This window comes from Zonotrichia leucophrys, chromosome 3, assembly GCF_028769735.1.
Source record: "Zonotrichia leucophrys gambelii isolate GWCS_2022_RI chromosome 3, RI_Zleu_2.0, whole genome shotgun sequence".
Lineage (NCBI taxonomy): Eukaryota > Metazoa > Chordata > Aves > Passeriformes > Passerellidae > Zonotrichia > Zonotrichia leucophrys.
Window position 1 is genome coordinate 15358188 of NC_088172.1, and position 15376 is coordinate 15373563.

At 35.4% G+C, this 15376-nt stretch overlaps 1 protein-coding gene across 2 annotated transcripts in view; it reads right to left on the minus strand.

Moving 5' to 3' along the window:
• Positions 1–15376, minus strand: part of IBTK (inhibitor of Bruton tyrosine kinase) — a 53240-nt gene that overhangs the window by 17583 nt on the left and 20281 nt on the right. For both annotated transcript variants that reach the window (XM_064707453.1, XM_064707452.1), the window contains exons 10-23: positions 13606–13783; positions 12735–12909; positions 11352–11945; positions 9919–10005; positions 8912–8994; positions 8774–8811; positions 6907–7000; positions 6418–6519; positions 5559–5676; positions 3846–3906; positions 3025–3152; positions 1457–1569; positions 720–868; positions 367–530 (exon numbers count right to left, since the gene is read on the minus strand). In XM_064707453.1, the coding sequence (XP_064563523.1) occupies positions 367–530; positions 720–868; positions 1457–1569; positions 3025–3152; positions 3846–3906; positions 5559–5676; positions 6418–6519; positions 6907–7000; positions 8774–8811; positions 8912–8994; positions 9919–10005; positions 11352–11945; positions 12735–12909; positions 13606–13783 (2084 nt within the window). The remainder of the gene's footprint in view (positions 1–366; positions 531–719; positions 869–1456; positions 1570–3024; positions 3153–3845; positions 3907–5558; positions 5677–6417; positions 6520–6906; positions 7001–8773; positions 8812–8911; positions 8995–9918; positions 10006–11351; positions 11946–12734; positions 12910–13605; positions 13784–15376) is intronic.

The window sequence follows — 15376 nt, forward strand, 5'->3', positions numbered from 1 at the left end:
TGATTTTTACAGCCCTTGTAAGTCTAAAGGCCTAAAAAATGTCAAAGTACAGTGGAGCTTCTAAAGGCTTCAGGCATGGTATGATTCTACAAAAAACTCTCCTGTATTTTTCACAGTATTAACCAAGTAGGTGTTATAAAAACAGATATTAGAAGTATGGAGTGGAAGCAATTAAAAAAAAATTATATATATATAGCATTGTTTTTCTCCATTAATAATTACAAAATATTCTCCTTTTATTAAATTACCAAGATCTTGAGTTCACGTGTACAATCATTTTGAAGAGCAAATAGCATTTTAGTCTAAATAGACCATTGTTAGCTTTCACTACCAAGTGTAAACCAGCGACTGTAAGCATTACTGCACCTGAAACTGGTTGCTACCCAATTGGGAGAGCTTGCAGAGCTGTGTCTGGCACTGGGAATGGACTGTGGAACAGACTGCATCACTGCTGATGCTCCCTTGCATGACTTCATCTCCTTGTTAGGGTGAGAGGGTTTCATACCCGGACTGCATACTTTGTCCTTCATCTAAAGATCAGGCAGAAAATAGTTGAATAAACACTGCAAACACTAAATTTTATTTTCTTAATCAAATAAACTACAACTCTTCAAAGTCGTCTACTCCATTGTACAACAGATTCACAGAAAGACTCTAAAATAAAAACTCTGCTTTTGATGGACTAGATAAACAAAAAAATTGGTAAGAGGAAATCCAACCTCAGTCCTCTCTGGATGAAATCCTTTTGTGAAGTCAGGGGACTGCAAGTCTCTGGGACTACTCACTCCTGCATAACTACCTTCAGAGTCAGATGTTAAGAGTTCTGGAAGTGAGTCTACTGAGTTAGTTTTATCCAGTTTTACTGAGCCTAGAAATACAAAAAGATAGTAGAACTATTAAATCATGAGAGCCAGACTAAACAATGCTTAACAAACACAAAAATTATTAACACCATATGATGAATATAAAGCAATCAGAAGTTTACCTAGTCCAGAATACCAGCCAGTGGTAAGTATAAGCAAGTTTTTTGCTATCCTAAATATTTTTTCAGACTAACATTACTCCCAGTTTTCTTCTTCTGTCTCAGAATATACAAATAACAACACTTTTCCTTTAAATTCTTCTACCACCTTCTCAATAAAAAGTGAATAATTTATTCTTTGTTTCAGAAAAAAAAACCCACAACAGAAATGTTCCACTTACTAAAAACCACGTAAGAAAATGTGTATTATTTTATTTGATAAAACACATGCTTTTAGCTGAACTTTGGGTACAATGACAAACACCCTTTCAAAAAAACCCTCATCTTAAGAATTTACTATTTAAATTCAACTCTAGTGTTCACTAGAAAAGAAATAATCTTTCTAAGATTTCCTTCTTGAAATACAGAAATTGCATTGCATATTACACTTCATGCTCTGTTTTTATACCTGAAAGCAATCTCTTTCCCACTGACCTGTAGAGGCCGGACTCTGAATAATATCTGACAGATTATATCCTCCAGAGCTGTCAGACCGTTTTCTTGGCTTCTTTTTTGCCTTAGTTTTTGCTTTTTTGAAAAGGGCTTCCCTAATAGGAAAAAGACCAAAAAATCCACAGGATGCATTAAAGCCAAAGAAACTGAGAACTCCCCATGTCAACGTCACCTTTCTCAGTCAGCAGCAGCAGTGATACTTCAAGCAATGGTACCTCATCTCAGCAGCCTGCACTAGCTGCCTGCTCCTCTCTGCTTATGCACTGGCACAACCATTTCATAAATGTCTTTGGGGGAAAAGAAGAATCCAGGAGGAAAAGAAAAAAACTCTTTCCAATCTAGATCTAGCCTCTGGACTATTACACTGCACATAGACTTCTGCTGAGACAGTGGAAGATACAGCTGCTGCACAGGCTGGCACTGCCACCTAGGTCAGATTAAACCTGCTACATATAACAGCAACTGACATAAAGCAAATTACATACAATTCTCCACTTTTTTCTCTCTTGCTTTCTCCTAAATTACTGAAGCTTAATAAATGCCACAGTTGGTCTCAATTTTCCCCAACATAAACACTACCATTGTGATAATACTAATTTTACAATAAAGCAGATACAGGGTGATGTTACCTAAATATCATGTGTTCCTGTATATGCTATTAGGAAGAGTGAAATCAAATTAAAAAAGGCATCTTTCATTTTAACAAAACTACTAGATATTCAGAATTACATGAAATGCAGCTGCATATTCAGAATTACATGAAATGCAGCTACAGTGCACTATTTCGAAGTTTCTTTAAGCAGATTTTTGTTAAGTAACTATATAACTACTTAACCACTGCTGCAGCACTACCATACTTGGGGTGTCTATTTTTCAATCCTTGGACTACCCAATTCCCTAGATGCTACCATCCTGCCTTGAAAAACACTGGAAGGTTTAAAGTTGAATATAAAACAGCCTTTCAGTTGCCTTGATCTACTAGCTCTTACCTACACTAGTTTATTTTGTGCAACTTTTCCTGACACACGTGCTTAGAACAGTACACAATATTTCAGGTGAGGTTTCCTCTGCAGGCTGACATTTTATCCCACTATTTGGAAGCCTGTTACCAAGCTATTCTATCATACTACAAAGCGCTGTATTTCACTTGACAAGTCTGTGATAGTTTTAATATCAAGAAATTTAGATTATCACAATTTTTCATACAGATCTATAGTACATTCAAGTCTGTTTTTTCTTTTGATCTCTCCTAATGCAGTGTAGTACAATGAACTGCACAGTTGGTCTCACACATATACAGATACTCTCATCACATGCACAACCCCCAAATATTGCTGTGAATGCTCATTTTGCAACCTTTACTCATATGCCACTTATAAGCTGAAAGTGCTCTGCTGCAGTTTTGCAACATTTTCAAAGACTTAAGGAAACTGATAATGGTCTTTGAAATCTCATTTCTTAATCTTTCAATTCTGAACTTAAACACAGTCAGGCACCAATACCATACACAGCTCATCTAGTAAAAATATTGATGAAAAACAAACACTTACTGAGAATTTTGTTCTGTATTCATTTCTTCCCTCAAAAAGACAAAGTTCTCTCCATCTTCAGGCTCAAAAGAACTTATATCAGGTCCATCTGGATATGGAGTAATTACTCTCCTGACCATAGCTGGAATCTGTAGTTGTAGAAGTTGTTACATTAAGTTTCACTGAAGTTGTATGCTAGCAAATTTATGTAAAGGGCCAAAACTGTTCATCGTTTAAAACCCTTTCACAAATCAGGTAATTAATTACCTAACAAGCTTATAAACTTAAGTTATATCTTTAAGCAAAATTGGAGAAGTATCTTAAGTGACAGACACAAAATGCCCATGTTTCATCTATTGTTAACTTATGGCAAAAAAAAAGCTTAAAGGTTTTGCAAGCATTTATCTTTTACAGTAAGAGAATACTGGATTATAATGGGTCTTGGCTTTCACCATTGCATTACAGTTCAATTTTCACATTATTCTTCTACTGATTTTAACATCTATATGATCACCCTGAACATTTTAGCTTTCTTCTAAGTAAGGGATGCTCTTTTCCCTAGGTTTTGCTTACACTGTCCCAAGCAACAACTGTTAATTACAGAACATGAATATGTTTAATATGTATAACTAATTAATTTAAAAGACACAACACTGTAGCAGCAGCAGCTAGTGAATAATGAAATAGGGACTCCTTGAGAGTGATAATAGCAGAAGACAACTTTATCTTTTGAGTCAGATGTTCCATTTCAGCCTGTCACCTACAGACTCTTCAGGTACATATTTATCACATCTATTCTCATTTCACACCTAATCAGCTTACACTCAAGTTGTACAACTTACCATTTTCCTGTAATAAACAGAAAGATCCTTCACAACTTCATCACTTAAGACTTCCAGAGTCCTAAAATAAAAAAAAAAAAGTTATCTTTATCCTTAAATATCACAGTCATCTTAGCAACTTATTAAAAAAATGACATTAATTAAAAATTCAGATTAACATTTTGGATGAATCTCACCTACAGGTATTATCACCTATTCATGGTGGTCAGAGTCTAAAGGAAGACACTGAACACAAAATAAAAACTAATCAATATCTTGGTTGTAGGGTAGGATTAAACACACAACCTTCCCACCTACCTTTACCTAAGGTCATAGCCAAAACAGACCTATATAGTTAAGTTACCAAGAACTGGTAGCTTTACCTATTTCTGCACACTGTCCTCCTGACATGTATCTAAATACTCCAAATCTGTGTAAATTCTCCATAAAACTCAAACACAACACACAACATAGACATTTATGCCAATAAATAATACTACAGCAACAAACTTGACTCAACAGAACTGTCTTGTCCATGTGAGTAGTTCTCCTTGCAAAAAGCTGTCAGGAGTTAGTTCTGTTTCTCAAATTAAAACTCTTTCTACCCAATACTAACATTTTCAGATTTTCATTGAAATGTAGCCAGACTCCTAATTGTAATAAGAAAATTACATGTAGGCTTAAGAGGAAATGAGTCTGAACTCCAGGTAATATTTAAGGCAACATTACTAGATTTTTACTCTTCTCTCCAAAATCAAAGGTTAGAATGTTTATATTTTATAGAGAGGGGAAGAGGGAAATTGCTAACATGAATGAACTTCTATATCTGGGATGCAAGTGAAGCCACTGTGTGATGTGGCAATGAAATGCTGGCATTCTGAACTGTTTCAGATCTCTAAGAACTTCTCTAAGTGAAAAGAAGTCTGACAAAAAGGACAGAGAGAACTCACAATTGAGATTTTTGTTTTCGGTGGGTTTTTTTGTGTTTTTCTTAAGGTTTTGCTAGAAAAAAACTTCATTCAGTGCTGATAAGGTTTACTCTGAGAAGATGATATGTAATTAGGAAACAACTTGACGGCCTGTCCAAATGCATCAAGAGAAGGAAGGCCAGAGCACACCTTCAGCTTCTCAGAACTTTAGAACAACTGTGGAAAGCAAGGATAATAAATTAATTTGTTCAGCTCTCACTGCAGACGTTAAAGCAAAAAGACTACCAGAGGACAGGCCCATCCTCTTTGGAAAATGAAGCAGCTATTTAGTACACCTGCTTAAAACAAATCAAATATTCATTGTTAACAACCATGTTTTAAAAAAAAAAATCCACCCAAACAAACAGTCCTAAAACAAACAAAAATCCCCACAATAATCCCCATCCCCCAAAAAAACAACCTCCAAATGAAGGGAAGAGCCCCACAGCAGTTTTAGGCATCTTCAAAAACACTTTTAAAACCCCAGAAAAGACTAGACCTAATGTTAAAGCCCACTGAATTCCAGAGAGGCTCTTCATGCCAGACTGTAACATATGGTTTTGTATTACAGAACTGGCACAGTATGTACAGAGGTTTAACTAAGTTCTCTCTCCCTAACTGACAAAAATGAGCCTACCTTTAAGCTAGAAGCATTCAGCTGCATTTTAACATTTAACTGTCCATATTAGTTATTCCAATCCTTTTACCTTTTTGGGCTTTTTAAATTTTACAATTAATACATGAACACATTTGCACTCCTGCTTACCTTGCTTCAAGCAAAGCTGCCATATTGAGTCCTATGAACTGCAAGCAGGACAATTTTAGCTGTTCAGCATTATACATTGCTGAGAACTCCAACAGCTCAGCAGCATTCTTTAAGGTCACTGCAGAAACAAAAACCAACAAACTATATTAGATAATTGGCTGTAGTATCAAGCAGCCATTTTAAGACTTATTGTGCAGCATGATCTAGTTATTGAAACATATCTTATACTTCCCATTCCTAGAAAAAATGCTAATGCTCCAATGGCCATAAACAATAGGGAGCTCCATGTTATTTGTGGCAGCTTGCATGCCATGGCTGCTGCACAGAACTAAAAAGCCCTGCCTACAAACAGATCAGTTTCAAAATATTAAAACCCAGCAGTCCAAAACAAAAAGAAAAAAGAAAGATAAAAACAGTAAATTTCATAAACAGCACAAAGAGTTGTTAAACGTCCAAATGTTCCAATTTAGCACAGATAAAGAAAAAATAAGGAGAGTGAAAGAGGAGAGAGGGAACACTAAATGCAAGGAAGAAACAGAAACAGAATTCATTTTATCATATTTTAAAGAAAATAAATTCCAGTTCAATGAAATGAAGATTTCATTTGGGTTAGATTTTTTTTTGTTTTTTCTTTTTTACTTTTTTTTATGAAAGAGCATGAACATAAGTAATGGAAGATCATGCTAACTTAGAATATTGCTCAGACTAAAGAAGCAAGTATTAGCAGACATGCAATGAACATCAAAATGTAATCACCTGAAAGGAAGACACACAAATTCTGCTCTGCAAAAGGCAAGAACATCTAAAAATAGCATTTTTTTGTTCTCTAACCCTTTACAATACATACGGAAGGACTCACATTTTTCTGCAATGGCTACTTCACAGATTTCTTTGAGTCTGGATATAAGAAGCTGGTCTGCTACCACAAGAACATTACATATGAATTCCACATTTTGAGAATCTGGAAAACAAAGCACCATATAAACACTGGGGGTAAATCAAAAGCAACTATAAAACAGACAGCTTCAATGAAATTTTACCAAAGCACAAATATAATGGCTTTGCAAATTTTGATAGGAATTTCACAGCACAAGGAATAGCTTAGAAGAGCACCAACAATCCACTTTTTGAAACAACAGAAGGAGGGAAAAGGAAAACTGCAGTTTGACAAAATGAAGAAAAGGTAAAACAAGGCCTGGGGTACTGCTATGCCCTCAAACTCTAAAGAAAGAGTCAAGAATTTTGATTTTTTTAAACGTAACTCCAACACAAGCATATTAAGTTTTGAATTTCTATTTTAAAAATATAAAAATTGCAAGAGTTATAGTTGAAAATATATTAAAGGCACCTTTGATGGCAAGTGCTTCATCTGTATACAAGTAATCCACAATTATCTGTAGTATGTCAGAATGGATGGGCATTTCCAGAGCTGAACAGGTAGCCTAAAAAGCAGAAATATTTAAAGAAAAAAAAAAAAAAAGAAGAAATAGAAAGAATAAGAGAGGCTGACTACTTGGAATAAAATGCAAAATTAAGACAGTACCTATATTAAGAAAATAACTCAGATTGAAGGCGACATTTTCAACATCAATTACTTAAGCATTAGTACAAAATCTGTCCAAGTTTCTCAATCAAGAATTGATTGTAGCAAAGCAATTAAAATCTGTTCAAACTTCTGAATAAATACCCATGAAACAGTTTCATATTTGATCACTTTGATCATCTACTCTAACAATCCTCCTTGACTATATTACTTTACCAAAAATTGCCTAAAAGTAGAACTACAGGAACCCTCTATGCAAGTACTGAACTGCTTTCCTGTCAAGGTCAAAAGAGCTAATGAAATCATGAGTTCCCAAATAACAATACTGAAGTAATCACTACTGTTAATACCTCTGAAAACAAGGTCCTGATCAAGTCCTACATTTGAACCATCCTAACCATTAAGATAAAGCTTTTGTAAGAGCAAAAATTGGCCACTAAACCATACAACTGTCACCATCTGTGTTTATTCAACATCATTGCTAAACAATTTTGGTTTACTTCAGCTGGTACCCAAGTAAAGCTTCATACTAAAATATTTACTTTGCTTTAGAACACACTACTGGTACTGACATATTTTCCTTCTAAAGGTTAAAAATCTCTTACAGACATTAAGGTTTTTATATAACATCTACAGCCCTTGCTTCATAAAATATTTACTTATTAATTTAGGTTGATTTAGGTTCACTTACAAAATAATAGGCAACTTATGAACTATATACTACTGATATACAAAACCATGATACAAATGGACATTCAACACTCAAAAAAAACCCCTTAAATCCATAATTTGTTGCAAATATGTCTTCTCAGGGATGACTTGGGAAAAGGCAACACAGTAACCTGGAGGACAGGTGAAGTTCTGTTTCACAGCAGAACAGAACTGCCAGTACTTCACTTAAATACTGAATGTTCTTAATGTATTGCCAGAAAACTAGGAATTTGAGGAACTCCTGCACACTGCTTTAGTTTTTAGTCTCAGAAAAATGTTTCTCCATTTAGACCATTCCTCTCTTTCCATAAGCATTATCAATAGTGATCAGGTAGTTAAACAGAGACATTTTTTGGAATTACAATGTCCAGGAACAACCAGGGCATTGACACACAGCTGGCAAATAGGAACCAAGACAAATGAAAGATCTACACCTTTTGAAACAGCAGTTGGTGACAAAGTAGAATAGTCCCTGGTATCTTCTATTTCATTTAACAGCAAAAGTCAGCTGGAGTTCTACACACTGACCCTCAATCCTGTTCTCTCTTGCACTCAGTACATATGACAAGCTATTCCAATCTGCATACTATTTAAATTGTACAATCTTTTACAGAAAGAAAATGAAAATTCATCCAAAGCAGTATCCCATAAGAACAGTCCAGTCAATGGTTTTTATAAATCCATGAACTAGCTCAAACTAAATCCCTAAAACAAAAGCAGTAATTTCCTTCGATATACAGTATTACATTTGCTATTCTCATTTAATACACAATCTCAATAGTACAAATACAGCATAACTAAAAATGTGGCTTGTGGGGTTTTTCCTTGCAAATTGAATCAAAGAATCCAACCCTTTCTTTTCCCTAGCATTTAGGATATGTTATTATAGGAAAAACTGAAAAGCTGTCACTTATTTGATGCAAAAAACATGTACCATCACACATGGTTTTGGCAGACTTACCTCAATCCATGAGCTGCTTAACATGCTGTGAAAATAATCTGTAAAGAAAGGCATTTCAGTTCAAGATGCAATAAAATGACAGTTAAAAAAGACAATATAACTTTTGTTATATAAAGATATAAAAATACACACACATACCAAGTCTTGCACAAAGTACACACTTATGACACGGGAATTCCTTTCCATCTAAAGATTTCAGGGTCACATCGCAGAGGTATGAACTAGAAGATATTTAATAGCATCAGAACTGCGACTATTCAGATTTACAACTATTTCAAGTTGTAGACTCTACAATTAAATGATAACTTTAGCAAGTTAGGATCTATACTTTGAAATAACACACACCTGACCTTTAATAATACCACAGAACATGAACCCAAAAGAACAGGCACTGTACTTTCCAGGGAGAATTTCTTTGTCCAAAGTTAAGCTTCAAAAATTCCATCTGAAATATTTCCTTCAAAACTCAGTCAATTGCTGTTTCAAAAATGCTATGATTAAATAAATTAATTATGGCTTATTTTCATCAATCTTAAATGGTCTTAAATGGTTAAGTTACCTATTTCTTCAATATCAGGAGGTACCATAGGCCTTGATGATGCATTTTAGGAATGAACCCCAATTCTGTGAAACCAGCTACTGTCATGCAATGTTGCTTTTCCCATATAGACAGACTATTCAGGACTTTGGGTATAAGTAACTCGATCACATCAATGGAATGAACAAAAAATCACTTTGCTAAAAGCAAATTAGAAAGCATTTGCTTATTTCCAATCCATGTATTCTTATTGTTACAGAACAATACAGAAAGCAGATTTACAGAAGTCAAATTGCTTTTGACTGGATTACCCATTACACTTCTCCTGGCATTAGCACTCAATGACACAGTTAATCCACAGAACACATTAAGGTACAGTAAAAAGAAACAAGGATATATCACACGTAATCTACCCCCAATTACTGATCTACAGATCAAGTCTATAAATATGTACAAAGAACTTCCAAACCTGAGTTACTATGATATAGAAAATTGCATACCAGAAGTTAAAATGCAGTGGGATCAACCTCAGCCCTTACTTAACATATAAAGAGATGACATAAGAGGAAGATAGTGGGGCAGGGAAAAGTTGATTTCAAAAAATTACCATTTCTTCTGATTTAACTTTGGTTTGTTCCCATTCTTCTTGTTGACAACGTTAATTTTTCCATTTTCTAATTTGACTCCATCCAACCTGCAAATTATTACCATTGGTAATAGGCAACACAATTAGTATACACTTCAAACCATTAACAACAGTTTCACAAAGTAACAGTACTTCAGTGGGCTCATATTGTGAACATGAAAACGAATCATCATACAAAAATAGAAGCCAGTTGTTACTTGAAAGGTCTTCAAGGAAGATGCAAAATGTAACTGACATTCTTTCCTCACCTTAGATATGTATTTATTATCTGAGATGAAGCCTATACTGTATAGTTAATGCCAAAGTTCAATACTACAGAGTCAAAAACCAGAAGGTTAAATACGTATTGGAACCAGCCAATAAACTGAACAAAAACAGTGGCTGGGATTCAGCACAGGCTTTTTTAGCATCCTAATTCATAAAGGAGGCTTGTGAATGGGATGGTAAAGACACAGGAGTGCTGCTGGTAGATTACAAAGTAATACACCTTTAAAGCAAAGTACTTTACCACAGAAATATTACTTAGGAACTCAGTTTTAGCAGCAGCCTCACATCTTTGCTGTGTATGCAAGAAGTACAGTAAGAAAACTGCCCTGAAAAAGTTCATATCCCTCTTTGGAAGAGACAAATGCAGGGAAAAAGAAAAAAAAAAACCAAACCAATTAATGCAGTTCTACAGAGACATTTGATCCCAATCCCATTTGTTTCAGTATGTAACATAAAAATTACATCACTTGAGCAAGAATTTAAATTTGCTTTGTGGTGTTTTACACTAAACACATTTGCTGTCTCATGAAAAACTGCTAGACTACAGACCAGAGTATAGAAATTACGCAGTTCAAAATTCAGTTAGATTCAGTCTCTAACATAATGAGTACTAATGTTTTACAACAGTCTTTCTAGAAAGCCAGATGATTTATCCCAGATATCAAACCTCACAGAGCTCATGTCTTAGAGGATACTGTCATGGTTTAACTTATATGGCTAAAGACCACACAGTCCCTCACTCACTCTGCCCTCACCACCCACCAGTGGGACGGGGGAGAAAACTAGGGAAAAAATAGTATAATTGTGGGTTGAGATAGACAGTTTTAATAGGGCAGAAGAAGAATGGAACATAGTAGTAATGCTAACAGAATGAGCATATAAAAACCAAATGATGTCCAAACAGTGATGGAATAGCTCACCACCCACCAACCTGAAACTCCTATATGTACTGGAAATAAGCCCAGTCAGTTCCTAAGCAGCATCCCCTCATCATCTACCCCTAGTTTCTATTCTAACATCAGTGTCTTAATTTTCACTATTGTCATAAAAACTGAAGTTAGATCAGCTTACATAAGAAAACTACAGGGAGAGCTTGTTGAAATAGAAATGCATTTCCTTTCACCTACCTTCCACTTAAATTGCTGAGCCCAAACTTCTTTGCTGCACTTTGCAACATTTTAATAAGGTTAGCTTCATCACCAGCTTTGCCTTTTTTAGATTTGCTCTTCTGTTTTTCATTTATAACTTGCACTTGATTATTTCTATAAATCTCAAATGCAGACTTTCCATTGACATTTTCATCAAAGCTCATTTTGCTGAGATTCGAAATTAAAGTATCTTGATATTCATCTGATTTTTCTTTATATGAGATTTTTGGCTTATAACCATGAGTCAAAAGATCACAAGTATCAGTGTATATGAACTGCAGAAGGTATGCAAACAGATCTGGATGGACCTTCTCAATTACATAGAGATCACATCCAACAGCATCTTCATCCTTCCGGTAGATGTCTGGAGTGTCTAGCTGGCTGTCACTGGAAAGAAAGAGCTTCCTGAAGAAGTCGGAGCGTACGGCCAAGATGTATTTGTGCACAGGGTACATTCTTGTGCCAATCTGAAAAGTCACATCATGGATGCTGTCCATTTCATCTGTTTCATCCAACAGTTTGCCAAAATCCATTCCAAAACTTGATAGTGACACACTTGGAATTTCATAGAGACTAAAACAAAATTAAATCCATAATCAAACACTATTTTAAACCTTCATCACATTTTACATAATATGTTTAATGACAAGAACAATGATGTTTCCATTTGGTTTCTTTGTTTCTTACATTGCTGCACTGCTCAACATTTCTTGTCCTGTTCTTTACAAGAATAACTAATAATATGGTATTTAGGCAATTAAACTACATAAAGAAGACCTGTCTAGTTTCAGTATATTTATAGTATATAGTATTTTGCCTTTATACTGTACCAGTATTATCAGAACTATCTTATCTTCATCTCATTTTTCCAATGTGAAAACACAGAAACGCCTGCTGTACTTCATATTACAAACTAAAGCAATAAGGGAAAAAAGCTAATGTTCAGCTATTTATCACAAACGTTGGAAACTATTATGAGAGCATAAGAAACATGGTCCAGTATTGAATTTATTTATTTTCCTTTACACATTTCTTTCCAAACAAACAAAAATGCACTTGTCACTTTTACTTAAAAGCTGGTTATTGGTGATTACTGAAGGGGTGAATTTCTACATGGCAAATGCTTGCCTTAAACACTTCAGATAAAACATCAATAATGTCTACTATTACGCAAATACATAAGCTTAGGCCTTTAGATAACTTCAACATAATTACTAACAAAGTACTATTCTCTAGCAGTATGGACAACTGTATTTACTGTATTTTTGTATCAGCCAAAAAATGGTTTGGAAAAGAATTGTTCAATCACAATCACACACAAAAAAAAAGGAAAAATTACAGCTGTTGCTATCTTAAATATACCTGGTTTTAGGATCTGACTGCAATACAGCAAAATTGCAGCCACTAGGATCAGTGGCAATACTGACAGCTCGGTGGACAAAAGTCAGCTTCTGAAGTCGAATTCTTTCATACACACTGGTTGTATCATGTTCACAAGCCACATCACATGAAGGATGCTGAAGGCTTGATACAGGTTCTGTTAAAAAAACCCAGAAAGCGAATACACATCACAAAAAGATCCTGCTCATTAAAATACAACTAATACAACAAAAAGGCAAGACTATGACGTTGGTATGTCCATTGATGGAGTAATTGAATAAGGCTAAACCATGCTGAACATTTCAGCTTGCTTATTTACAGAACCTAGCAGGAGAGCTGACAATTTCAGTTAAAATTTTGTCTTATAAGAGACAAATATATTCCTTGCAGAAAAACAAACCATCAGGACCTATTTTCAGTAATATGAGCCAAGCTAATAAGGTGGAAGTTGCTTCGGACCCTGAATTGTGCCCAGATAAGGGACTGGGAAACAGATTTCACAGACTTAGCAGAGCAAGCAAGTATATGTTCCTTCTCTTGCTTAATAACAATTCTCTTCAGACTCATCATCTAATATGTGACAAGATCATTACACTAGATCATTGTGCTACTACTATTCTCCAGAAGTACTTTTTTTTCCCAGAAATCTCCACCTAGAAGTGTACTGAAGGGTGCAAAGTCAATCTTAGTATTACTGAGGAAACAGTCCAGTAGCAGTCAATGCTAAAAACTGTCAGTCACAGAGGAAAGAACAAACTTGTCACATAATAATACTGTTAGAGATTGTAAACATTCAGTAAACTTTCTCACTGATTTTAAAGTACTTAAAAACAGCTAAGAAATCACGGCTAACCTTTCTTTTCTGAGTTTTTTTTCCCTTCTTCCAGCCACTTTCCTGTAAAGGCTTCACCATCATGTGTGACAAACATGATTTCATTCCCATTCAAGGCAACATCAGACATGAAGACTTGCCGGCCATACACCCAACGACACTGCTTCATGGAGTTGTTAGATGACTTCCAGCAAAACACCTATAATATCAAATTTTTCAAGAAAGGGAAAATCTTCATGTCATTTAAGAGCAGTTACATATTACACATTACTTTTTTAAACACAAGAACATGCCATCTCAAAATTGCATATAAAAGGAGAAAGACCTTCTTCAAAATTTTAGGATAGTGTTATGAGCATCTATGAGAGAATCCATAAGTAAAACAAAGAAAATGTATCATGATATCAAGATCCATTTGCTCATGAAGAGCATCTGAAAACCTTCTCCAAACACTGAAATATCTTCACAGCAGTCATATATAGGACAGGTTTCACTGACATCTCGACAAAGAGAGTAAAAGGTGTCAAGTCAAGAAACAAGTTTTATCTAGTTCTTAAGTAACAGATTTGTCCAACTGGTTTGCTTATAAATCAGACGAAATTCAAAGTCAGCACACTGGGAATTTAAATAATTTCCTGTAAATTATTTGACAAAAATCTCAAATTTCTCTGTACTAGTCTAGGTTTGGAATGGACATCATGACCAAACACAAACTTCAAAACCCTCAGGAATATGAAGCACTGCATGCACAGCAAGACCCCAACAAGGTACACTGTACATGTCTGAAAGACAGTCCCAAGCAAAGTAAAGCCCAAATGTGTATTAGCAGTGCTAAAGTCAGCCTTCATTTTCTCCAACTGAAGGACCTGCACAGGTCTGTTAGCATCCACATAAGGAAGGGGCAGAAGAACTTGAGTAATCTACTTCATCCCACCTGCCTTGAGCCCTAAGAATCACAGAATGTTGAAACTGAAAGAGATCTCTGGAGGTTGTTTAGTCCAACCCTCTGCTAGAGCCGGACTACCCCAAGCCAGCTGCCCGGGAACACATCCAAGACAGCTTTTGTGTATTTCCAAGGATGTTATTTCACAACCTTAATTGGCAACCTGTGGCAGTGCTGGACCACCCTCAGTGCTTCCCGATATTCAGATGGAGCCTGCTCTATTTCAGTTTGTGCCCACTGCCTCTGGTACTGGCTCTGGGCACCATTCACATCTTCTCTTCAAGTGTGTATATACAAGATTCCCCTTGTGATTTTTATTTTCTAGGCTCCCTTCAGAAAGTGCAATCAGAAAGTAGTCCCTTCAAGAAAGTACTCCCTTCAAGAAAGTGCATTCAAACTAAAGAAGCACTGACTCAGTAAACCCAACTTTTAAGATCCCATCTCTCTCCTTATTCAATGATTTATAATGCCTGAAAACACTGATGATCCCAATACTTGTCAGTATTCAACACTGAAAGATATAAAATGCACATGAACATTTTTCCTCTGATGCAGGAAGATCAAGTAATTCCTTACTGATAAAGCAGTGTCCCAAAGATGCTGAAGGGGAACTACCAATACTACAGATGCTAGAGGCTACACCTCACATGATCAAATACTGAATTGAAAGTTTATCATCTCTGAGACAACTAATGACCTAATGAAAAGATAAGATCATCTCAAAACATTATTCAGCCAAATGCGAGGAAAGAAAAGGAAAAAACCACATTGCTCCTTATTTTGATATACAAGCACCTTTTTCAACATTCTTTAAGAAGGCGTTTCAGCAGGAAAAGCTTCTTTGTAAAC